The sequence below is a fragment of the Phalacrocorax carbo genome, chromosome 6 (genome assembly GCF_963921805.1).
Source record: "Phalacrocorax carbo chromosome 6, bPhaCar2.1, whole genome shotgun sequence".
NCBI lineage: Eukaryota > Metazoa > Chordata > Aves > Suliformes > Phalacrocoracidae > Phalacrocorax > Phalacrocorax carbo.
In genome coordinates, this window is record NC_087518.1 from 35,704,431 (window position 1) to 35,730,972 (window position 26,542).

The 26,542-nt window shown below is 51.5% G+C and overlaps 1 protein-coding gene across 1 annotated transcript in view; it reads left to right on the forward strand.

Moving 5' to 3' along the window:
- TMEM121 (transmembrane protein 121) overlaps positions 1 to 25,656 on the forward strand; it is a 39,619-nt gene extending 13,963 nt beyond the window's left edge. The window contains exon 2 of the mRNA XM_064454706.1: positions 20,879 to 25,656. Coding sequence (XP_064310776.1) covers positions 21,548 to 22,486 — 939 coding nt within the window. The 5' untranslated portion in view covers positions 20,879 to 21,547 and the 3' untranslated portion in view covers positions 22,487 to 25,656. The remainder of the gene's footprint in view (positions 1 to 20,878) is intronic.
- Positions 25,657 to 26,542: the final 886 nt, after the last annotated feature.

The following is a 26,542-nucleotide window of genomic DNA, read 5'->3' on the forward strand; positions in this document are numbered from 1 at the left end:
TTGCAGATCAAATACATAGGGTCTCTTTTTTCTCTAAGACTTACATGCTTCTTAAGCTTTCTGCAGTGGAAAAAAGATTGCAAGGCAATTCAGCTTGCTAGCTAGGTCGTGAATCCATGTATATGTTATGAATGGCAACGATATGCATGTGCCCTAGGCTTTACCCAATCATATCAAGCAGTAATACAAGTCAGGATGAAAATAAACCTTAATACAAACAGCCCTACATGAAGCAAATACTTATTTGACATAAAACCTAATTTTAGAATGTCAAGGCTGTAGCCGATACACTTTGTCTCACCATGACGTATAATAATGACATCCATATACATATGCATATAGATATATAAATATATATGTTTGTAAACACACTCTTTTTCCCCATTTTTTTTGCTGAATGTAAGTGCCCCAAGAGCCAGCACTTGCTCTCTCAGCGGGGAATCTCTCTGTATGTTAGCAATCCCTCTCTTCCTCTCCTGGGCGCAGACAGGGAAGGCAGTGCGGGTGCCCAGCTCTGCCATGTTAACACGCAGTTAGCGTTATTTCTTTGGGCAGCATCATCTGGGAAATGCCACAGCATGGCTTTAACGCCGGCTTCCAGCATCGCAGGGATCACTGCACCGCCCTGGGTAAAACAAAATGCTGACGGGCATCAGGCCCTGAGGATGCTGGCAGGGGATGCTGCCTGCAGCCCTGCCTCCCTCGCCTGCTGCAGCTGGCCTCCACTGTAGTGATCTCGGCTCTGGCAAAATAGCAGCGTCAAAATGCACAGTAGCGTGGGATTAAACGGTTTGCATGGCCTTTGTCTGCTGCCCACAGAGAGGTTCAGGGGAATGCCAGAGGTTTCGAGGGAATACCCTGAGGGAGTCGGGATGTGCTCAGATTTTCAAGTACTTGGAAAAAGTAGCAGAGCGCTTTGCTTTTCAGCAAAAAACAAGTACTTTTCAGCATTACGCCTTCCTACATCCCCCCTGTGCTGAGTGTCTGAGTTCATCTTTGCAGGTATATTAACTTTCACTTCACCTTTCAGTGGTGTTTCCTTCCCCTGCATACATTTTCCTATGCACAGCCCAGCCTCTTCCAACAGGATTGGCTTAACAGGAAGGGTTTGGATGTGCAGCGGTCGGGTGATGGGGTCTGGAGAAGCCTGTCTCCTTCCTCCCTGGCCACGCAGTGATTCATATAGCAGTCTGTGCCAGCCAGCTCCGGGGAAGGCCCCTGGGGACACCCCATGGGCCAGAACCATGCTAGGGCTCACACAGCTGCTGCCATGATGCTTCTGCCTACCCAGGTCCTTTGGGGCCCCACACAACATCGAGAAGGCTGGGGTGTGGGGCTGGTGACCCATGTGGTTGCGTTAAGTGCCTTGCAATCTCACCGCCTGGGAAGGCAGCAGGCTCTCATGCTACTGCAGGAAGTTTTTGGCTTGCCTTTGGAAGCCAGCGTGAAGTGTCTAGCGCTGATGGCTGGAGAACAAGGCTTTACATGTGAGCCAAGCAAGACTTGCAGGCTCAGGAGCCAGAAGGCAGAGGGAAATGCATGGCTTTAGAATCCTTTTTGAAGTATTGCCGTGATCGTGAAGCCATTCATGAAAAATCTGTTGTGGGAGGCCCAAATGCTTGGGACTGGCTGCCGATGCTTGTGTGAGGCCACATCACCATGTGGAACAGCTCTGAAAAAGCAAATGCCCATGCAAATATAGCAGCATGTGGATCCCTAGAAGCTGTGGGGAAAGGGATGTGCTGGGCTGCCACTCTCCCAGTGAAGGGAAAGGTCTGCCAGAGCCACCCAGAAAGGAACAGACAGGTGCTGCCACCCTGGGAAGGTGTAGTCCTGCCTCTCCACTGAAGGAGCAGAGCAGGTACAGGAGATTAAATGACCTGCTGCTCTCTGCTTATTAAAAGAAAATGGTGTTTCCTGGCAGTAGTACAGATCTAACATCTTGATCCATTGAAATGCTCTCAAAATACAAATCAGGAGAAAGTGATCAAAGGCCCCGGTGTGGGGAGAGGTTCTCCTCCCACCAGGGTGGGAGAGCCCTGGTACCCACAGCAGGGTGGGTGAGGATGGGGGTCCCTACCGCGGCACCGGTTTGTGGGGAGGTTTGACTTGGTGATGAATCACTGAGCCCTTCGCTTCTGGCTTAGCCTGAGCAGATCTGGAAGGAGAAACTGATTGTGATTTAAAGATGTCAGAATCAGGAAATCCATCATGTCCTTTGCTAATCTCCTGCTGAGATTAATTACCCTCACCATTAACTGCCTGTTACAAATATACACCTGGGCATGGCTGCGTGGTGCAATGATGTGTGGAGGAGCGCGCAGGGGCTGAGCGGCAGCAGGGCAGCACAGGCTGCAGGCACGGATACTCACTGCCACACGGGCATGGCCACTGCCAGCACCCATGGGCTGGGAACAAGGGGGATGGGAGTCCCCATGGCAGACACCCTCAGAGTGGCTCTGTGAGGGGGATGGGATGCCAGCTGACAGGCTTGGGGACATTGCAGAGGTGGTGGGGCCTGTGGAGGGAGCAGGAGGGGGACAAAGGGTAGCATCCTGCTCCAGCCCCTCGCGGGACCATCCTCAGGACCCACTCGCAGAGTAGTACATCGCGTACCAGTCCCCTTCCCACACAGAAGGTTCTTCCAGCAGGAAGAGTCTTGCTCTGGCTTAAACTAAATTGTGCAGTAAATTAAGCCTGATCTGCGTGAAATTTCCTCTGCACGTACATTCCAGGGTGAGCCTGGGAACAGGTTTTATCCAAATTCTCATCTCTTTTGTCTTTAATTTAAAAAGTTAGAATCTCCTGTAATTGCCTCTGTGCTCATGGAGAATTGGGGAATACGAAGAAACCCTCCGGTGGCTAATTGAATGCCTTACAAATGTTCCGACTGTAAGCAAAGTTCTCTGTCTTACATTATAAAGATATTTAGGTCCAATTCTGTGCTAGGGTGATAATTTTATGAGGGATTTTCATATCTTTTGGATGCAGTATGGAATGGATCATTACCTTTTTTTACACTTAATTGCTTTTATCATCCAGAAATATTCAGCATTTAATGATAATAAAGCACTTCTGCTAAGGAGGCCAAACACCATATACATTATTGCTCATGGTGCGGTAGTGCACAGCTCCTTGCTACTGCATTTCTGTGCGTCGCCATCCTCCCTTGGCAGAGGGGGATGCTGAGGCCAGGGGAGCAGCAGCTTACCCCAAATCACCCTTTGGCCAGGAGGGAAGAGCACTTTGGTGTCCAAAGACGCAAGGCCAGAGCCCCACAAAACTGCGAAATTTTCACAGTTTCCCTAGCAGGCATGTTTCCTGGCTTTCCAACGCCTTCCCCACAGCAGCCTACACATGGAGGATGCTCTGCAGCAGCTTGGGACAAGGTGGCCGAACTCCTTGGTGTGGGCGCTGCTGCATCCTGCTGCTGGGCTCAGAGGGGATCAGGAGCAGTCTGTCTTGCTCCAGCCCATGGAGGCACAGAGATTCTCTGTCATCGGCAGGATTGCCTTGAACAAAGGAAATTTGCTGCTCTTGGTGCAGCCGGGTTCCCCACCAGGCTGGCCTGTCACCTCTCTGCCAGCTGTGATCCTCAGAGGTAGGGGTTCAAACCCAGGTACAGATGCTTACTGTACTGCCCACAGCTTTCCAAGAATGCATTTTTCAATGGCCTTCTAAAGCTTTTAATTAAGAATACTCGCATAATTTATTAATTATTTCTTAACTCTTTAGAGCTGCTATAAGCCTGTCGCAGACATCAGTGAAGTCCTGCTGATGCTTATAAGCTCATCAGCAGACATTGTAATGGAGGGCTATAAGCAATCTGCTGACCTGTTGCGCCCTGCAACAATTGATTAACTATTCATTAAAACATCTAGAAATCATTTATGAACCTTTTATAAACTATTTATAAGTGAGCAGGGACAGATTTATTAATTACTATTCATGAGCTTACAGTGGAGCGACGGAGGAAACCCTGAGCTGAGGCTCCAGGCAGCAGTATGTCCGCAGGAAACATGCCCGATATCACAAAAAAGCCTTCATCACTCCAGCCATTTTCCCAAATTACACTGGCCTCCCACTGGCTCAGGGAGTCAGATTTCCAGACGGATGTGGGTCATTCTCCCAAGGGTCAGAAATGACACAGAATGGTGAATTTTCTGCTATTTTGCAGAGTCAGGTAGTTTAGCTAAGTAGGGGCTGGCAAGAATCCAGTGGCAGCTTTTTAATACACTGTTGGGCTAAACTTAGAGAAGAGGATGAGCAGGCTTGTGTGTTGCTTTGCTTCTGGGAGGATAGGATTAAATTACCCATCCCATTTTCCTTCGTATTAGTATTCAGGGTTATAGAGAGCCAAAAGCAGCTGCTGCCAGCAAAACCCCGTTGGCTGCTGGGCGCTCTGAGGCAGTGAGCTGATTCCTGGTTAAATTGGGGATGGAGCACAAGGCTCTGGTTCAGGGCTTGCATCCGAACATGACCCAAGCATGGATTGCTTAGGTTGGGTTTGTTCTGGTTTTTTTTTTCTTCCCTCCAAGTGGATGAATTTCCAAATGAAAAAACCAAATCTGTTTTCTACTACTTTCAGTGCAGTAGGGGAGGGGAAAGTGGCATGGCCTTGCTTAGCTTAGACTTGATGACTCTTTTCCATGTTCCTGATATGTAACATTTGTACCAAAAGATGGAGATTTTCCCAGAAACCTTCCCTGGTGAGCACTGCCCAAAATGAGTAATGCCGGTTCTTGCTGCAGAGTCCCAGAACACTGCTGCTGTGGGTTATCTCCAGCCCACAGGAATGTGCATCGCCTGACACTGAGGAGCCTCCTCATGTCTGGGAGCTCACCATCACCAAACAGAAGTTGCAGATATAAACTCTCCATGTGTTGACAGAAGAAATGACGCCTGTAATGGGATCTTAGCATCTACTATCACTTCTAACAGTCCATCTATAATCTCGCCTGCAGCAGATGCTGTCTAGCAAGACCCAGGGATAAGTGATGACTTCCTAGGATCTGGTGTTCAGTGTAGCATGTCTGTCAGCTAACAGAAAGGGGACAGATGTGGCCGGTGTTTATTGTAGGAGGTTCGTTCTTTCCTTCCTCCTTATCCGCATTGTTTTCTTACTGACAATGCTCAGCCGAGAGCTGTGGGCCAAACTATGTATGAACTGGGGGGATGACTCCTTGCTGAGCAGAAAAGGGAATCCCAGCATTAGTGGCAATCTGGCAGTGGCAGATTTGTATGGCGACAAATGGTTGGTTGTATTTCAAGACCTTGTTTAAATGTACAGAAGGGGTATATTTATGCACATGTAATTTACTCTTTGGAAAGCCGTGTATAGGTTATTATTTAGTTATAAACTGCACTAATTCAGGATTTGTAGTGGATGTTCCCTAATCAGTTTAAAGCTGACCTGACGTCAAATTAGTGCAAGCCTGAATCTAGCTGTGCTCTCCCAGTCCTGGCATTGCTAAGGGCCAGAGACTTATGGGGCATCCTGCAGGATGTAGCACACACAAACAGCCAGCCACCAGCCCTAGCATGTCACACTGGAGTAGGGTGATGGCTGTGACACACAGAGGAGGCTGGGAAGAGGGATTTGGAAAGAAGAGAGTTCAGGGAAGGGCTGTGGGGCTCCCAAGTCAGGAAGAAACCCCCCAAAATTGAGCTGAAGCAAAATGCTGGGTGAAACAGCCCAAAGCACATCCCACAGAAGCAGGGATGCATCCCCGCTGGCCAAGAGCTCCTCTGAGACATCCCCTACCTGGGCCAGCACTCATCAGGGAAAGCAGCACGGAGCTAATAGCACTAATGGCTGTCCCCAGGGAAGGAAGTACAAGTGCCGTGGTGTCAGCCAAGAGCAGCCTGGAAGGCCCGTCCCTCCTTTGGCAGGAGCCCACAGTTGAGTAAGCAGAAAGCTGAACTAAGTGATGAAGCAATTGCTCAAGCAATATACTCATCAGGAAGGGGTCAGGGCTCCATAGGACATGGCACAAGGTGAAAGGAGGGTCCCACCATCCTTGTGCCCTACTGGGTTGTGCTGGTGGCAGGTGCTGCTTGGCTGGAGAGCTACGCAGTGGGGCAGCTCTATCCCAAAAGCACAGCTCCACTTAGCAGAGCACCGAGCTCCAGCCAGCTCCTCCAGGAAGGCAGCTCCTCCAGCACCGTAACAGGGAGCACTATCAGCCCCAGACCAGCGTGCACTCCCAGTGCGCAGCAGGAGCAAACATAGGCCAGGCCTGGCTGCTTGCAGCAGCATTTGTTTTTTTTTCACTCATTTGATTTACCAAAGCCTGAAATAGCAGAAATCATGATGAAATCAGCCCCTAGGGTGACTAGAGATACTCCGTGCCTGGACAGAGCAAGAAGCCACTGCTACTACCGTTTCCTCTAGAAGAGCTCAGCTGCAGTGGCTTTTGTGTCTGAAAGCCATTCCCCAGTTGCACAGACCCGGGTCCTTAATGCCTCTTGTTTTCAGGGTGAGAATGCTTTGCAGCTGGTTTTGTGGTGAGCTAACTCTTTGACTGGTGCCTGCTGCCCCGTTCCCTTGCACCCTGCCTCAAAGCCACTCCACTGGGGCAAGAGGGGCCAGGCAGGCACCAGGTCAGGGCTAGGAGGTGCAAGGACCGCCCCCTCTTAATTGCACATTCCTGCTGCACCCCTCCAACAACAGAAATTCAACATTTTCTGTCCAATGGTTAACCTACATGCTCACACCCAGCTTCTCCAGGCTGCCTCTGCCCAGAGAGCAGTGACTGCACGGGACATGGGACATCCCTGCGGCCAGGAGCTGAGTGTGGTGGTGGCGGCTACAAGGTGTGGCCTTTGTGGTACTGCTGCGGCAGATGTTAGCTACCTGTTTACACATGAATTAACTACCCAGAGTGGGAGAGAGCTTGTGTCATGTGAATATATAAGTACAGGGAAGTGTTGTTGTAATGCTCAGGGCCAGGGAGCAGACGAGCACTCCTGGAGTTGTGGTGGCGGAGGGTCCCCCAGACCCCCCTGTGCTGGGACGTGGGCTGCCAGGAATCCTAACGAGAAACGGCTGCCTAAAAGACAAATCGGGGGGAGGGGGCTGCAGTCATGGGGGACCCTGTGGGAGGGTGGTGGTGTGCCAGCTGGAGGCTGGCAAAGGGTAAGGCTGAGCAAGGGTGGGAGAGAGAAAATGGTGCAAAAATCAGTGCAAATAATTCACATAGGGCTTAGGGAGGCCAGGAGGGCCTCCAGAAGAAGGTTTCAGAATGCAAATAAAAGCTGATTGCAAGTGCACCCCCTGTGCCTCTGCAGCCTGGTGGGCTTTCTCCTAGCTCAGCAGTGACCCAGGCTGCACAACCCTCCAGTCTCTCCCAGTCTCACTGCTTCCTTAGCAGGTCATTGTGATCGCCTGTTTTGTACAGGAGGAAGGCCTCTGTGTTGCTCTACAAACACCGGTTTTCCCATGCCTCTTACAGTTGAAAATTCAGTGAGAAACGTCTGCCAGAAAGAGGCATTTACCACATTTCATGTTTTCTCTGAAAAACTGGGAAATTTCTGAACTGTTCCACACTTTACTGCCACGTCTGCAGGGATGAGCTTCCCTCCCACCAGGGGAGAAAGGGCAAAGGTTTGTGATAGCTCTGTGGCCATTAGTGGATAGAAAGAGGTTTTATTGCTCTTTTCTTTCTCTGACATTACTTGGGTGGGAATGAGGTTTGAATCCTCTTCCCCTGGAACTGTGTTTTCTAGCAAACCACACAATGTGGTGTTTATCTTCTTTATTCTCTCTGAAAAGTCCAACTAGTTTGCTACTTTAAAGTCAATCTAAAGTTAGCAGCAGAGGGGAGGAGGAGGAGAAGGGTAAAATAACCCCAGAGAGAAAGGATACTTTTCTGGGGATGAACAAAGTGTCTCAGGTTGATTCCTAACCATTCTTTGCCGGTTTTTATTTTGCTCAAAAACCCAAGTGAAAATTATTAAATGGCGGTCAAACAGAAATAATTTATTTTGGGTTTTCAGCCTGTCTGTTGGACCAAAACTAACTTCGCCTTCAGACACCCCTAATGGAGACATGGCCCAGAGGAGGAGGAAAGCTGCTCTCCCTGCCCTGCCCTGGGGATGCCCTGCATCCCACCCATGCTCCCCTGCCTCTGTCCTCCCCAGCAGGGAGCCCAGCTCTGCAGCTGCCAGTTTTTGGGTGCCTGGGGACTGTGTAGCATGGGGAGAGCCACACGTCCAGGCGTGGCAAGCCTGGAAGTGGTGCATGATGATAACTCCTGGCTGTAACTGTGCGAGGTCAATGTTCTGGTGTGGAGCTGCTTAATGTAGTCACTGCAACAAGCTGATGGGGTTGTTCCTGCGTGTTGCGTGCGCGATGTGGTGTTAGCCACCATGTGTTTGCTTGTCTGTGATCAGCAGAAGAGAGTTTTCCATATGCATTTTGATTTAAAATGTGAAAAAGGAGAATGAAAAATTAGTCTGTTCTGAGCACAGTTAGAAAGAACCGACTTCAAAAACTGACAATTTTGGGCAAGTCTCCCTCCTTAAAAGATGTTTCTAAATTAGCCATTTTGGGTCAGTCTCCATCTGTCATCCTGTGAATATTCCTTGTCCCTCCCATTTCACAGGGGGGAGAAAATCAGTTAGCAGTTCCCCACTCCAAAATAGCATCTTTCAGCAGCTGGCTAAGCTGCAAAATGGATTAGCTTTGCCTTACAGCTGTGTACACAATTTCAGGCTTGCACAGAAGTTGCATAGCCTTTCCAAGCAAAACATTTCCCATGAAGCCCCTTCTAGGGATACCAGGAGACAGAAACAAGACTCTAGGGGAGCAGCATGCTGGAGATTAGGGAGCACAGAACACCAGCCAGGTGGGAGATTTGCCATCATGGACAAAGCTAGCATCCAGCTCAGGTAGGGTGTGCTTTCCTATCATCAGGAATGAGGAGGCGAAGAGTCAGCCTGGAGCCTGGCGGGGACCCTGGTGCTGGCAGCTGAGATCCAGGGCTGAGGAAGTGGGGAGAGACCTTGGTTGAGCATCTTCTCCGTCCCCAGGCACCTGCTGTCATGGGGATGGGGATGTCGGAGAGACTGGTAGCAGGTCTTAGCCCACAGCCAGCTGGCTCATGGGACAGCACTGACACTCTCAGACAGGGGTTACTTAAGTCCTAGCAATGTGTAAGGGCAAGGCAGGCAATCCCTGCCTCCAGGGATGCTGCGTCAAAGCACTTCATCCTGCTTTCTTCCCTTGTCCTTTTAAGCCTGCCAGCCTCCCCTTCTCCAGGGGACCTGACCTGGCCACATCCCTCCTGGCAGCAGATAAATTGCTCTTTTTATGGTAGGAATTAGCTCCCATTGCCTGCTCTGGTTGCACTGTCCCATGCATGGCATAGCTGGGAAACGGGGGCGATGCATGCCCCGTGGATGCACTGGCTGGGGGGCAGCCTCTGCCCTCCGCCGTTGGGCACGCAACGGCCTCTGCCCCGGGGCATTTAATGCCAGCACAGATGTTGGCAGCACAGGCCGCATGGACTCAGCAAGTCATTTTGTGGCCAAAGCACATTCATCGTGCACCCTCTCCCCTCCTCCCCTCCCATCCACAGAGATACCCGAATAGCAAGAGCCTGCTTTTGAGGTTGGAAGTCAGGTTTAGAATTTTAATGATATCCTGTATCCCACAGCCTTTCATTTGGGGAGAAACTCCTCTAAATGACCCATTTTTCTTAGTATAATGATAATCATTACCAAGAGGAAAATGAGCACTGAAGCCGGGGACAAATGCAGGCACAGAGTAGATGGGGTGGCTGATTCTGACTGGCAAAATGCTACATGGAGAAATAAACCTTTTGTACTTAGAAGGAATATAAAGATATCTTTAAACATGCATGTAAATTTGTAACAAATAAGTCACCGTGGCTTGAATCGGGAAGCAAGAGAGAGCAACCATAAATATTTTATCTACTTGGCAATGAGCTCCAGCGCAGCTCACATCCTCCTGGGGGAGCGGATGCCTGCTTGCGCTGTCAGACGGGGAAGCCGCAGCATCTCCCAGTTTCAGTGCAGCCTCTGTGCTGAGAGCTCTCCTTGCCTGGGACCTGGCAGCAAGGAGCCCAGGAGCTTCCCCACTCCCAGGGATGGGGCTCCTGCGCCTGCCCACTTGCCCTCCCTGGCTCACAGCACTCCATGGGCTGGTGTGACATGTGGGTCCTTCTGAGCACGGAATCTCAACAAGGATTGATGACTTAGATTTTTTTTTTTCTTTTTTTTTTTTAATGAAGGGTTGTTTTGCAGGAGGGAAAGAATTTCATTAGCAAAGAAAGCCTGAAAAACCAACAGCTCAATCCAAACAGGCCCTCAGCCAAACAAGCAGTGTATACCTCCTGCATGATGGGGTGCTGCCTAATCTGCAGCTCAAACCCCTGCAGGGGCACCTCATGGGTGTTTTGGCTGGGCCACTGGTGAGCTGAGCTCACGAGGCATAGAAGTGTCCCTGACTGGCTGACACCACAGGATGGATGAAAAGGAGAGGGTACCAGAGATCCTGACTGAGATATACAGGTTGTTACTTTAAATCCACCAGCACATGCTCACTGTGGCTACCCTGACCCCTTCCCAGCTGCATGCTGGCTGGTGCCCATGCAAGGGGCTGTGGCTCCCAAGTGGCTTAGAGCATTGCTGTGTCGCTGCCTGCAAGGTGGGTGGAGGACCTTTGAAGGGGCAGCACTGTGGAGACACAAATCCCTCCTGCTGGGAGCTGTGCAGTGGTTCATTAGCATGTGACACAGCATGGGTGATCCTCCTTGTGAAGACGATGATAACCAGAAGCCTTTGTCAGACATGCTCCTGGAAAATCAGGTCAGGGCATTTGCAGCCCTGGCTCTGTTGTGTGACCCTGCAGCCACCCAGGGCCAGGGACCAGAAGATGCTCCATGAAGCAGAGCCACCTTTCTGCCCCTGTGCTTCCAGGTGCTGGAGCAAATTTGGAGAGCTAGGCTTGGTCACGACTCTCCATGCAACCTTGGAAGTCCTTTGCCTTTAGAGCAGGAGTCAAAACCCAGCTGCTCACTGGAGATGGCATTAGGCTGAACACACTGCAGATTACCAAGTGCTGTATAAGGGTATAAACAGGAGGTGCTGTGGAGAGTTGTTCTCGAGATGAAATAGAAGGCACCTCATTTAGTGCCCAGACTTCAGTCTGGAAGTCATCAGCTGCTTCTGACCATGGTGTTCAAGCATTTAAATAAATCAATTAGGTGTGACCCAAGGAGAACCTATAAACATGTAATTGATCAGGAAAGCATGTTCTGATCCCAGGTAATTGCTCTCTTCTGGAGTAGCCTGCAGCAGCCTCTTGGCCTGGCTGGTAGGCCAAGGATGTAGCTGGTTAGGTCTGTGAGTGATATAAAAAGTCTGGTCTCTGGATGCTGGAATTGAATTAGACACCAGCAAGACAGATTTTATTAGATTTATTAGATAGCTGGTAGAAGGAAGGCTGGAAACCAGGGGAAGAGAAATGTCTCCCTGGCGACCTCTGGGCTAGCATTATTTTTCTTGCACTGCATTGAGATGGGTGCAATGTTTGTTTCCCAAGTGATGTCAGAGCAGCAGATGCCAGCATTGCCCCTGTCCCAGCAGCTCAGGCACGCACAGGATGGGGAGAGTGACCTTGAGCTTGGTGCCTACATGGAGGGCCAACCACATCTGCCTGCCATTATCCTGAGCCTAACAAGCACCACAGCACATCCATCAGCGCACCACCCTCAAAAAGATCCAGCAGTGGCATGAACTTAAATGATGGAGAATGAATGTAGAGCAGAGTCCACTGAGGCCCATCTCCAGCTCCCTACCATGACTCAACCATGATTTAAGACCAGACAAGTGAATAGTTGTCTGCTGGAAGACCTGCCACTGGGAGTTCTCATCTTGCTAAGATTTCACAACGATCAGCAGTGAGGTATTGCTATCAATAATTACAATTGTACCAGCCTTGCCAAAATAAATTCACCAAGTGCATGGCAAGGCAAAGGTCCCTTGATTTTGCAAGTCACCCACCTGCTTGGTCTTGCTTGCTGTCCTTGCATTGCTGAGGTTTGAGGTGAGCTTTGTTGCACTTGAACTTGGCAAAAAGAAATTATGTTCTTAGTGAAACTTTTACTAGAATACACCCATGCCCTGCTGCCTGTACACAAGTCACTTCAGTAGGGAGCAAAAATAGCTGGGATGCCCTCTCATCTCACGGGGAACTGCCCCATGCAGGGCAGACGGTTGCCTTAAATCTGGGTGAGCAGCAGCAGGTGTCACCAAAGGATGAGACCTGCTGTCACAGGAGAAGGTCTGTCTCAGGAAGGTCTCCTCTGTGAGGAAGATGGGGGAATAAACCCTGTGGGAGCCAGCCAGGCATTGCCTGCGGCACGATGGGAGAACAGACAGCAGCAAATTTACCCGAGATTAACCAGATCCCCCCCATCTCTGCCACTAGTTCACACAGCAGCTGAATCATGGCATCGCAGGACAGGGAGAGTTCCCCAACAAGGTTTGGAGGTGGCATCACAGGCAGCCCACATGCATGGCTGTGGAGAGAGCAGCTTTGCCAGGCTCAGCAGGAGCCAGCAGACACGCTCTCCTTTTATCACAGTCACTGGGCTCTGCTCCCCCATTCCACCAGAGTGGCCAGCAGCTGCCTTGTGTTAATTAAGAGCAGAACAATCACTCTTAATCAAAGGCCAGACTGATGGCAGCAGCAGCAGACTGCCTGTCTCATGCTCCGCATACTGCCCAGCTCATCCCACCTCCACTAACCCCACGCTCAGGGCAGAGAAGAAATAACAGGGGCATAATTGTTTCTGACTGCTGCCAGGCTGCAACATGCCACCACAGCCTGGCAGCAGGGACAAGCCTGAGGCAGCTCCCAGGAAGGGCAGAGAAGCCCCTTGCTTTGTGCAGGAGCTGTCTCTTGGGTCTAGCAGGTGAGCCAGTTGGCCTCCAGCAGTGCCTCCCCACCTACACAATGCTGAAGCTAATTCCTCTCCTTGAGCACCCAGGCTTCTGCTCGCTTGGGGAGACAAGGGGGAAGCTTTCTCAAAGTAGCAGGGCGCAGTCATTCTTGCTGTCCTTCCACCCTATCACAGAGCTTCCTATGGGAGCTGGCACACCACCTTCCAGAAGCCATTGAGTGCAGAAAATGCTCAAAACCTTCAGCATCAAGTAGCAGGGGTCTCCAGGACTGCAGTTTGAGAGTCAGACTCCTCTGTCCTTCCAGCTCTTACCTTTCAAGCTCACCCTGGCTTATATGTATCAGCCACTTGCTGCTCACAACCTTTCCTTGCATTGTGTGGGTGAGTAACAGGGTAAGAGGATAGGTCCCTCAACCACTGCCTTCAGTCTGCTAGCCTGTCCAGCCCCAGGTCAGAGAAACCAGCAGGCGCCTCTCTGCCCGGGGCTCTAGAAGAAAGCCTTCAAGCCAGCCCCTCATCCCTTCACTGCAGAATCATCCCTGCCTAAATGCTGTCTCACATAGGTAGGAAATGCCTGCTTTGATGAAGCTTTAAGCTCAGGTTCACCTTCCCTAGAAGGTTTCTGGAGTTCTGCTCCCAGCAGCCCCTTCCCCTGCAAACATGTTTCTAGCACCAGGAAACTCCCAGCACTCTCCTATTTATAGCTTCACACATGAGCTTCCATTTTCTGTTAATTAGCTCACTCCCTCTCAATCATGCCTAGATGAGACGAGGGGCAGCCAGAGCTCCTTGGCTCTCAGGCACCTGATGCTGCCAGAGCAGTGCTGAGAGTACTCTGGGGTGTTGAGGGAGGGTGCTGGGAGCATTGCTCACAGGAAAATTCATGCCTCCCCGCCAGCACCCAGGAGAGTAAGGACAAAGACCATCAAGAGCAGGGAGCTTTTCCATCCTCCATCTACAGGGATTTCCAGCAGGCAATGGGGGAAAGCATCCCCCTGAGGACTGAACACTGGCTCCATAATTGCCTTTCCGCCAACACCGATAACGTGAGGTTATTTGAGGACGTAGCAGTGATTCGTACACAAAAGTACAGCCTCAAGCTACTGAAATAGGATCCAAGTTTTATGCTCCTGGCCTGGCTTGGTCCTGGTGTTTGCATTTATGCCTATTTGTAGCACAGAGAAAATCAAAGCTCTGGCTTTGCTTGCAGGTGAAACTTGGTGACCAGTTTGATTAGGTCTGTCTGCCTAGGAAGGTACCAGCAGAGGTTAAAGTTGGTGGTGTATTGCTGTATTTTAGTTAGATCAGCTGTGCAGTGCAAGTCTCAGGTGCACTGCCAACCCTGCCATGGCTGGGAGAAGAGGACTTCTGTGCACATGTGACGTGCTTCACCCCTAGCACAAGGATGGCATAGCTCCTTCAGCTGAAATCAAAGTATTTTCTCAGGCAGGGGACAGGTCCTGCTTGGGGAACTGGCACTGTCACCAGTGGCATAGCTAGGGGACCAGTGAGAGTGTTGGTTATATCTACTGACAGCACACTCTGGGGTGGGCTAGGATTGTACTGGAGGAAATGTTTAAAATCCATCAGTGTCTCAAAAAAGTGCCTGGAAAACAAGAAAAAAAGAGTATAGCTGGGTCAAATTCCCCTGGCAGGGGCAAGTCCTGTCATCGCTGGGAGAGCCAATGCTGAGCACAGTGTTTCCAGGAGTGCTGGGGTGGGAGGAGGGTGGGGCATGGGGAAGATGCTGATGGACTTTGGCAAAGGAGGAGCAGGTCCCTATGGGTGGGGCAGGTCCAGGAGGACCCCTGAGGTAGCAGAGGGTGGAAGAGCCCCAGGACCAGTGCGGAAAACTCTGCTGAGGTGTGAGCAGAGGGTGCAGGGAGCCCATGATCAGGGGAAGAGGATGGGGACGCTACTGCAAGCAAGACCTGCATGCCACGGGCACTGAGCTCCATGTGCATCTCCCACTGTGACAAATGCACACCCAAACAGACAGGGCCCTGGTTTTTATGCCCAAACCAACAAACTGTGGGGGATTTTGACACTTAAATCTGGGGTTTGGTCCAGATCAGAATGAAATCTTGAAAATCCACCCAACTTGGAAATACCAGGCAATTCTTCTAAAGGAACAGCACATTTTGCTGGGAAAACGATAAGTTGTTTTGGTAGTGTCAAAACATAGTATTTTAATTGAACGTTTTATGTACAAGTCAAAATGAATCATTTACCTTCTCTAAACACTATGTTTAAACACTCGAAATATCTAAAAAGCCTTTTTTTCTTTTTTGACACATCTGTCAAATATCATCAAACTCAGCAGTTTGTGAACAGGGAGATGTTCCCAGCAGCTCCAGCTGGCTGCTTTGGTGGGGGAGCCCTGGCCAGGACAGCCACGGGGGACAGGGCTAAGGACACAAAAGGCCATCCATCTCATGCAGGGATCTGCTTTGGGCAAGCAGAAGTTCCCCACCCCATCACAAAAATGATGTGATTGAGAGAGTGATTTTATATTTTTTCTACTCAGGCAACAGGTCTGATACTTTCTGCTTGGGCTTCTTTTTGGGAAAGGGGGGAGAAATGAATCCCCTGAGGGAATCAAGGGGTTTGCCAGTGTAAGAGCACAGTGGATGCACTCACTGGTATAAGCAGGAGCTGGTTTCTCTGCCAGCCCTGCTGCACTGTTTATTTTGGGCAGGTTCTGGTAACGGTTTGCAGCTCTTTCCCTGTTTCCCCTGTGCCTATGGTAAATTATCTGTAATCAATACCAAGCGGCCTGTTTCCTCCTTCAGACAATATTAGTGGGCAGAGTCAGGAAAAATCTTCCTCAATCTTATTTTCTTCACAGGATGAGATGCCAGTGCTGTCTTGGAGGAGGCAGGGCACAGCCTTCCCCGTTCCCCAGGGTACGAGCATCCCCCCCTTCATCAGTCCCCAGGGACTCCCCTGTAGGCACAGGAAAAATCCCAGCCTGCAGGTCAGTGAGGCTGAATGAGACACCCACCAGCACTGACTTTCAGCAGAGTGAGGCAGGAAAATGCAATGGCACGGGGGTGACATGATTTATAGTTCCTTAGTCAGAGAAGAATTTGCTCTCCCTGTAAATCCCATCCTTATGTGGTGCACAGAGCTTGCGAATAATTCAGTGGGTCACAAAAAGCGCAAGCAATTAAGAGCCACTTCCCAGCCCTGACCTCTGAAGCACAGCCAGCTTTTAGTCCTCGCAAAAGGTGGCCTTGTCCATCGCCTCATCCCGCCCCACAGTGCGGACAGTGCCATGACCCAGCGCAGGGCATGGTGGGGTGGACACGTCCAGCTGGGGACAGGAACGTGTGTGGGAAAGGGCTTTGTGGAACAGCAGCTCTTCAGAGGGCGGAAGGACTAAAGGGGAGCTTTGGATTTACACCCAGCAAAGCTGGAATAAATCAAAGCAATTAAAGTGCAAATGAAGCTTTAAGCAATATGGCATCCTAACTACCTGGGAAGCACGTTGTGTATACTTTTGCCTCGCTCACTCCCTCTTTTATTTATAGACAAAATTCAAATCATTTAAATAATTTAAACTAATTTGCCAGGTAGTGCCAGGGTTTGGGAAGTGCCTGCTGGCATTAATGAGGCTGTGTTTTGACAGTGGCTCCACAAGCCCTCCAGGCTTGCCTGTGGCCCCTTGCTCCCAGACCTGGGAGATGGGATTTGTGTGGGTGTGCAGGGATGCCAGCGGCTCCCTGCAGCCGCGCGGCTCTCGAGTGCGGTGCTTGGTGCCATCCCAGGTGATGCCGGGCACAGGCAACAGGCGGAGGCAGGAGGGGATGCAGGAAGGCACTGGTGATGGGTAACAGCAGGGTGACCAGTAATTAATCACACTGCAACAAGCCACCAGCGTCGCAGTGGAAAGCACAGTCTAATTTTCTTCCAAATTGCCTGGGTTAATGGTGAAGCAAGGCTGTGACCACCTGTCTTCGGATAACCACAGGTGCTTTATAGCAGCTGGGAGGGCTGGGAAAAACAGGTACAAGACCAAGAAATAACTCCACAGTCAGAGCAGAGGCAGTAGAGTAATAAGGGCAGGGGCTGGCTGCATCTCTGCTGCTTGTTTTCCCTCAGTGCCAAAGGAAGCAGGGCAGGGGTGACAGTGCAAACCCTGCACTTCAGTTTGGGTTTGGACCCAACTGCAGGACCCCCTGTCTCTCCAGGAAATCACAGCCCCCCACATTCCCACCACAGCCTCTCTGGCCTTGCAGGGATGCTGGGAAGAGGCAGGCTGGGCTGGGAAATGGGGTGTCCCCAAGCAAGCTCCTGTACCCTGCCTGGCCCAGAAATGGAGAGGGGACATGCTGCTGCTGCATGTCCCCATGCCGTGCTGCCAGTCTTCACTGGTGTGGCTGGACACTGCGCTTGGGCTGCGTCTCACCAGCTGATCATAAGCTGCTGTGGTATGTTATCGAGTGCACCTGTTTGCCCCAATACAAGTGACAGAGTCATTTGCATAGAGTAGTGGTAGAGGAGAATATGCGATTATGGATTGGATTTTGTCCTGGTAAGGAGGTCCATAGTTGCCAAGACTGATGCATCGCTGCAATACGTGCTCGTGGGAGCCCTGGCATCAAATGGGATGCAAAGGGATCCCTTCCCATAGGAAGGTGCCAGCCTGGCTTGCTGGCATCCATGACACTCTAAGCTTACTGCATTCAGGTGAGCTGCCTTTTATTTACAAGAATCCCTGCAGGAAGAAAAATTTTGTGAATACTTGTCTAAATAAATATTTGCCTCAGATATGCTCTTATGTTTATCTGACATGCTCATTTTCTTGTTTATCCAGCACCTTTCTCAAGCAGTTGCTGAATGTACTGTCAAATGCAGTTGTTTAAAAATTATGAATCAGCATTTCCAAGAGTATGGCTGTTTAAAAACTACCTGCTTTTCTTAATAGTCCTCTGAGGAGAGTTTTACGTGCCCCCTTCCTGGTAGGATGGTCACTCATCACTCAAATGGGCAAGCTCTGCTCCACGGATAAGCAGAGACCTCCGTATTTCCATATAGCACCAGAGCTGCAAGAGGTGGGAAAATTACCAGTTCTCGCACACTAGAAAATAATAAGAAGAGCTTGCACCACAGCAGATGCTTGGAAACTATTTGCAAAAGGCAAGAGAGGTTCTCGCCCTGGGTACTATAGGATTTAACTCGAGAGAAAGCAGTGCTCGAGCCCTGTGATTAAGCTCAGCCCCGCGATCCCCTTCATCTGCTCTGAAAGGTCACCGCGACAAATGAACATGTTTATCAAACCTATCCCAAGCTGCTGCAAATCATTCAGGAGCGGATGGGAGGGAAGAATCCACTGTTTGAGCATATTTTTTGTTGAAAACAATCTGCTCAGCACCAGTGGTGAAAGACTTGTTTGCTGCTGTTGTAAACACCATGAATTAATAACATCTGGTACCCTGGGTATTCACTGAGAGGCAGGGTAGGGTTTTTCTGTGTGCTTTCATATAGGCATGAGGACACCTTGGGCTGGGAGTGCGTGCCTTCCCCCGGCTTCTCAGGTCACACGCGTAATACACAGGGGCAGATTCACCCTGATTTACAGAGGGGTACGATTTACCAGCAAGCTGCTTCTTAACCTTAATGTGCTGTGATGCACCCACTGCCCTTTAAATAACCGCTGTCTTTTGAAGACATAAATACTTAAGGGGGAAAGAGAAAAACCACCATTCCCTCCTGAAAGACCTAATTTATCTGGAATTATCCATCCTTGGCTATAAATCCCCTGTAAAACTTGGCATGAGTTTAAAAGCCATTACAGCAGTGACTGTATATTTTTATCCAAAACCTCAAGAAAGAACAAATTGAGGCACTAAACGGTAGATACAAGGCATCGCAGAGAGCCGCACTGGTGAGAGCAGGGCTGTGGTGAGTGCCTTGTCTGGGGAGCACTGTTTAGGGGTACTCTTGAATCTCCCTGGGCTCTTTGGTTTCTTTCTGAGCAATTCCTACCTGAGCAGTGATTTTAATATGCCAGTTTTCCCAGCTGTGTATGAGTCTAACAGTGGGACCAGAAGAGCAACATGTGGGTCCCGGCTGGGGCAGAAGTTTTTAAGTCCCCTGCTAACATTTGCTGAGCACCATGTCCTTGCCTGCTATGTCCTTTGGGAACCAGGGCACAGGTACATGCGTCCCTGGTGTCCACCTACCTAGGCACACGTTGAGGCTGGCTCTGACTCATCGGGCTTCCCACCTCTTCATTTTTGTTCTTCTTCTCCCTGAAGCAGGAGAGAATCCAGCTTTTATTTAAATGAGACCCCATAAACATAAGCAGCTGCAATACACTTGCCGGTGCAAAGTAGGGCAGGTTTTTAATGGCTTACAATTCCCTAGGCTTGGTTTCTTCCCTTCAGCCTCCACCTCTGCCTCTCTCCCAAAAAGATGAGAGAGCCCAGGTTTGTGCGTGTTCTTGTTAAGCCAGCCAGTGGGGAGCAGAAGCAGTGCCACTGAGTCCTGAGCAGGCTCTGTGCTGAGTCCCTCTGGCAGCTCCTGGGGCTCTCCCTGGGTCCTGGTCCCCCTCCTGCAAGCAGGGATGCCCCCCGGCCCAAGGGAAGGGCAGCCAAACTGCATGCATATGTGGGGTTCAGCTCAGCACCTATGCAGCCCTCCAAATCCAGGTCTAGGTTCAGCCTAACCCTGGGGGCTGGGTAAGGAGTGCTCGCAGACCCCAGCAGCCTGGCTGCATCACGCTGGAGATGTTACCTCCAGGGCTGACATCCGAATGATGCAGGCGGATGGTGCTGAGGGCTGGTGAAGCGCAGGTTGCCTGAGAGATGGGGATCTGTGGGCAGACATGGCTGTGGTGGCCAAGGCTCCACAGGATGGGATGGGGTGATCTGTAGGGGGGTCTGTGGGGTCAAGCACTTTCATCCCAGGGAGCTCCTACCCATGCAGGGCTTGCTGTCATGCAACGTGTGATGTGCACATCCAACTGTGATCATTATCTCCTTCACTCTGTGTAAGCAGTTTGACAGTGCTCTCGAGTGCACTGGGATTTATTCATATCCTGGGGGTGTGGTCCCTGCACAGAAAAGATTAACAAATTATGCAAGCACAGCTCAGTGAGAAGGAGCTGTGGCCATGAGCAGCTGAGCCAGTCCAGAAAGCTGCTGGGACCTCATGCCACCCCAGGGACAGCTTTGCTACCCCCTCCCCTGCCATGCCAGGGACATCCCAAGCCCCACGGGCCAGCCCTAACCTCACACCTACTTGAAGAGGGATGTGCCCCACATCCTACGAGCTGCTGTACCCCCTCCCCTGCTGCAGCTGTGGGCAGGGCTGGCAGCCTGGCACACCAAATGCCTCCCCACGCTCCATCAGGTGGCTGCTCAAGCTGAGAGAAATAACCCCAGAGCTCTCTCTGGAGAGCTCACTGGAAGCTGAGTGCTCCCCTCCTCAGTAACTGGTAAAACCCCAACATAATTTAGCAGACTTCCCCCAGGCTGGCACCTCCGTAGAGCATGTGGGTGCCTCTCCCTGCTGCAGCTGGCACGCAGCCAGGCTGGGACACTTGGAGCTGGGGTTGCTGCGGCCCCAGAGGGATTTTGTGGTGTACACTGCACTTGTGGATCTGCCTGTCTCCACCTGGGTTGTGTTCCTGCTTTCTCTGCAGGAGCACCTAGGGCTTGAGCTTGCTGAGGAGTTTTGGATGCAGGGTGCCTGTGTAAGGGCAGCACGCCATGTTTCCATGCAGGACACCCTAGGCTGTGTCCATCCTCAATAAAAAGCTGTTCTGCATTAAGTCATGCACAGGACACGGTGGTGGGTGCCCCAATGGTTGGATGGTACCTGGCGGGAGCCTGGCTCATGCTGCAGTGTGGTGGGAGCTGAGGGGTGCTGTCGTCCTCGCCAACCCATGGCCAGCATGTGGAGGGACCCTAATGCTCATTCTCTGCTATCTTTTCCAGGGATGGAGGGATGTGTATACAGCTGGGAGCGGCAGGAGCATGGCACAACCCCGTCGTGATAGGTGTGAAGGTGATTCCCTGTGAGGACACAGTGGGACCCCGCAGACTCCAGAGGAGCACAGGGTCTCACTGGGAAGAGGAAAGCTCCCTTTCCTTGCCTGCCAGCCAGGCCTGCCTGCTGCCCAGTCACCTACTGCATTTCCAGAGATCTGTATCGGGATCTGGGGCTTGGAGCCTGGAGGTGCATTAGTGCTGTAGGATCACTGGAGACCCTGACAACGATGGGGGACCTGCCGCAGAGGAGGGACATCCCTCGAGGAGGCCCTGCACCTCTGTAAGCCCTGGCTGCTGGTGACAGAGGCTGAGCTGGGGCTGGGCTGCTCAGCCAGCTGAGGCCTGGGGGCAGAGGCACGGTGCTTGCAGGGCACAGCCAGCGAAGGGTGAAGAGCTGGGGACAGGGTCTGTAGGGGCAGCCCAGAGCCCCAGGAGAACAGGACCGCAGGGAGAGCAGGGCTGCCAGCTGAGCTGCTGCTCCTCCAGGGACCTCTTCCTGGGGTTGGGGGACAGAGCAGCCCTTGGTCCCTGGGCTCACCACGGATGTGCCCCCGTGCCCCGCCAGCAGGACTGCTCCCCTAGTGCCAGTGCAGAGGGAGGTCCGCTCATCTCACCATGGTGCTGCCACCGCCTGACAAGCGCCATGTCTGTCTGACCACCATCGTCATCATGACCAGTATGGCCTTCATGGACGCCTACTTGGTGGAGCAGAACCAGGGGCCCCGCAAGATCGGCGTCTGCATCATTGTGCTGGTGGGGGACATCTGCTTCCTCATCGTGCTGCGCTATGTGGCAGTGTGGGTGGGGGCGGAGGTGAAGACAGCCAAGAGGGGATACGCCATGATCCTGTGGTTCCTCTACATCTTCGTGCTGGAGATCAAGCTGTACTTCATCTTCCAGAATTACAAAGCGGACAAGAAGAACCTGGAGACAGTGGCCAGGAAAGCCCTGACCCTGCTCCTCTCCATCTGTGTGCCGGGGCTCTACCTGGTATTGGTGGCCTTAGACAGCATGGAGTACATACGGACCTTTCGGAAGAAAGAGGACTTACGGGGGCGCCTCTTCTGGGTGGCCCTTGACCTGCTGGATATCTTGGACATCCAGGCCAACCTGTGGGAACCTCACAGGACTGGCCTGCCCATCTGGGCAGAGGGGCTCATGTTCTTCTACTGCTATATACTCCTCCTGATCCTGCCTTGTGTGTCACTCAGTGAGATCAGCATGCAAGGGGAGCACATTGCCCCGCAAAAAATGATGCTCTACCCTGTCCTCAGCCTGGTCACTATTAACATTGTCACCATCTTCATCCGGGCCATCAACATGGTCTTGTTCCAGGACAGCAGGGTCTCCACCATCTTTATTGGCAAGAACATCATCGCGATCGCCACCAAGGCGTGCACCTTCCTCGAGTACAAGCGGCAGGTGAAGGAGTTCCCCCAGAATGCCATCGCCCTGGAGCTCCAGCAGAACTCCCTCTCCCACAACCAGACCATCCACAGCACACAGGGCATCCCCCACGAGCCATCGCCCACCAGCGAGATTCTTGACACATGAGGGATCACCCCCAGCCGAGCGTTGGTTCAGATAGCCCTGTGCGAGCGGAGGTGGGATGCTGCTCTCTTGCTGCGTGGGGTGAGCGCGATGAACAAATCCTGGCAGCAAGGGCTCTTCTAGGCACAAAATACCAACCATGTTTTAATCGAGCTATGGAGTGTCCCCTAGACGTCTTCATCTCAGGTATAACCCTAGGAGTCCTCCAGACAAACCAAATGAACTTGCAAAGGACCTGAACCAGCTAACCTTCTTTCTCCCTCCTGCTACCTTCTCCCCCCCTGAGCAAAGACCACTAAGGTTGCAATGTCCCTTTTTACTCCTCAAGCACCTCACCTTTACTCCAAGCCTGGAATTAAGATTTTGTTACCAGAAACCTTTTTATGGAGTGGGGACAGGGGCATAGGTGTACGGGTTGGGGGGAAGGGTGGGATGTCTGAACCAGTAAACCCTGTGATAGTAGATGTCTCTTATCTCCAATGGTTGTGTTTACAGTTTCCTATTTATAACGGCTCCTGGGGGCCAGGGGCCAGTGTCCTTGCGGTCAGCAGTGGGCAAGAGCAGCAAGCCCTGCGGTGGGGAGCGGGGCCGGGGCCAGCATGGCTCCCCTGCCCCAGGACGAGGGGGAATGTGCCTCCACCGGAGCACTACACCAACTCTGCTGGGAGCAATATTTGACAAGCTAAAGCTAATCCAATGCTGATGTTTTATGTATTTCATTCACTCCAAGCAACTCAGCACAATATTTCTATTTTTAGAAGGGTCTCTCTCTCTCTCTCCCTGCCGTTGCAAGCCTCCCTGCCTGCAGCAGCCAGTGCAGCTGCCCTGGCCCCGTCGGCACTGCTGCAGGCAGGCACGGGCACCCAGGAGGGCTTAGTAATAAGGATGGCAACAATGCATTTCACTCTGACATCGAGCGTTTATAAAGAGGGCTGCTTTCCACAGCTACTATATTTTTAAAATAAAAAAAAAATAAAAATAAAAAAAAAGAGCCAGGAAGGACGCGCTGTCCTGGGCAGGTGGCTGGGCTCAGGGCTGGGCGTGGGTCTCCTCTGCTGATGTGTGCGGTGTCGAGGCGCGCGGCTGGCTGCGGGCAGCGGGGCAGGAGGTGAGGGCCAGCCGAACAATAAAAGCCCCATGAGAGGAGTGGCTTCTGGTGGTCTCTTTTCTGCCAGCGTGGGGAGGGAGGGGGGCAGTCTGCCGGGGGTCATCTCCCACATAGCCAAATCATTTATCTCCTCCTATATCCAGCTCCCATGGAGCCCCAAGCACTGTCCTGAGGTGCTGTGCCCCGCATTCATCGACAGAAAGCCTTATCAGCTGAAAGGCTGCCCTAGGGGTAGGGCACCTCTCAGCTGCCTTCGCCTGGAGGGACACACAAGGGAGATAAGCAAAAAAGCTGCATCTCAAACACGCTGAAACAGGATCTTTTTGCTTTTTGCTAAACTAAACATTTAATTTTGAGGAGACAGAAATAAAATGCCTGGTGCTGTTTACATTTCTCTTCCACATTTTCTCCTGGCTCTGCTTAACAAATTTGACCTAAATCCACAAATCATTTTGGTCTAATATTTTCAGCCCATCATGATCTGTCCAGAATATTTCACCCAGCCCTGATCCAGCCTTCCAAATTTAGGACCAGCCAATCACAGCCCTACTTGGCCACACTGTCACCCAGGGATGACACTGGGGGTGTGGGTTCTCTACTGGGAATAAATCCACTGAGAAACAAAATGGTATCTTTGCCAACAAAAGTGAGTTTGCAATAGATTTAGCCAACTGAAAAAGTTTCTTCCTCCTTTCCCTCAGAGAACAAGAGAGGAAGAGGGCAGGTGATTTAAAAGGTATTAGCAGAAATTAATTAAATTGCTAAATTATTCTGGAATACCTATGGAATTACATATTACATGTCTACTGGTGCCATTAAAATACATGCGATTAACATCAGTACAATTAACTCTCAAGTATCTAATAACATTCTGCCACTCTTTTAGGTAGGTAATTAATTTATGAGCTTTTGTTTTACAGCTCTTCCCCAGAACCGAGTGGAGGAAAACCTGCAGGTGCTGGAAGTGCAGCGCTCCTGGCGCCAGCACGGTGCTGTGCAGCCTGGGGCTAGGATGTGCCGGTTTGGGCAGCACCCAGCATCAGGCTGCACCCGCGGCGGTATTTTCTCCTGGGGATAAAATAAATTACCCGGGAGTTACTCTGACAGGTTGTTGCATGTATTTTTGTTCTGCCTCAGCCTGCTACCTAGCTCTCCAGCCATGCCTTATATTGGGTTAAGTTAATATTCCCTTGAATCTTATCTGTTGCTAAGGTTGCCCTGGGGGATGTCTGGCTATGCTTCCTGGATGGAGCCTGCATGGATGGGGAATAGTGCTTTATCCTCCCGGTGCCATAACCTCTGAGCAGGCTTAAGAGTCCCCACAACCTTTGCCCTAAGGCTGCAAGGCCCTGCTCTCCACTGGTGACATGGGGTTGTTGTGGTTGTGGAGAGGGGTGTTGTTGGGGAAGGGCTGCCCTGAGCCCCTGCGTTAGGAGCAGGTGTGAGAAGGGAGGTCCTGGAGGTGATGCTCACCTGGGATGCAGTGCACTGCACCGCTCCCGTAAAGGCATCTGAGCTCACTGGTGCTCGAAGCCTGCTCTGTGGCGAAGGGAGGGAGGAGAGGCTTTTCTCATCTTCTGCGGTTCAACGTCCCCCAGGGGCTCTGTGTGCATCATGTTTCAGACTGAGCAACACAACCATCTTGAAAGCAAGTGTTACGATCTGGCCCCTCCACAGCAGCTGCTGAAGGAAGGCTGGGAAGCAGAGGAGAGGAGAGTTAGCTGGCAAAGGTGGCACAGCAAGCATCTGTGAGCAGAGGGGAGACCCAGCACTGCCTGCAAAGACCTTGGAGACATGGAGAAAGTGCAGCAATGGGTGTACTGCAAATGTTCCTTGCCTGGTGCTTGTGAGGGCAATGCAAGCTGCCACCTCCTCCCTGAAATCCAGTCCTGCCCAGCACAGGCAAGACCCCTGGGAGCCATGGGACCAGCAGGAAGGACAGCATGGTGGTGGTGGCTGTGCAGGATGACAGGCACCCAGCTTGGTTGTTGGGTGGGGGTGTGATATTTTGCTGCTGGCGATGAGAACTAAAGGAAACAATTAAATTTAAACAGGATGGAACTGAGCAATTTTTCAGTTTTCCACTGAGGAGGTGTGTTGGCAAAAGAGCTGCTTTGTGAAATGAGAAATCCTCCTGGTAAGCTATAGACTCCCACCTGCTGAAGTGGAAGCAGCACAACAATACCGCAGAAGGAGAGATGCAAATTCCAAGATCTCCAGTGGAAAACCCACAGGGGCAGCATCTCTTGCTGCTCTTTGAAAACAGGCCATGGGCATGAAGGAGACCTTGCCCTTGCTGCGGAGAGGCCAGTGGTACTTGGGAGCCCAACTGCTGCCATCCTACCAGCTACCAACCCACTGGGCAGTGCTGAGGTGAATGCCTCCTTCCAAGCCAAGAGACAGCCTCTGAAGGAGCCAGTTCCACTCCATAGCTTGCAGGGGACACCAGAGCAATGGCACCCTCTGGAGACGCAAAGCCAGAGCCTCTCTGAGCCTTCCTATCAGGCTGGTCCCAAAGGGCAGCAAATTGTCCCAGCCCTGCACAGCCACAGACAATCTGTGATCGCTCTCCAGGCAGTGGGGATGGGCTGGACTGAACCCATCCACTTCCCAAGCAGTGGAGAACTGCAAAACAGGAACTCAAAGTAAGCAGAGCAAAGCAAACCATACCAGGCTGTCATGAAGCATTGAGCCCAGACAAATCCATCTGGGTCCTGTCCCCCTGCCAAAGAGTTGGATGAAGAGGCAGCGTGGGCTTGAGCTGCTGCATGGTATGCCTGACACTATCTGCGAGAAGAGCCTGGACCCAGCTCTTGCGTCCCAACAGCCTCATGGTACCTGCAGTACCTCCACCCTTCTTGCCACCTCGAGCTGAATTTTATCCTCCTAGGAGCTCGCATCCAGCACGTAGCAGCACAAACTCCTTGCTGCTATGTTGTCCTGTGTGATGG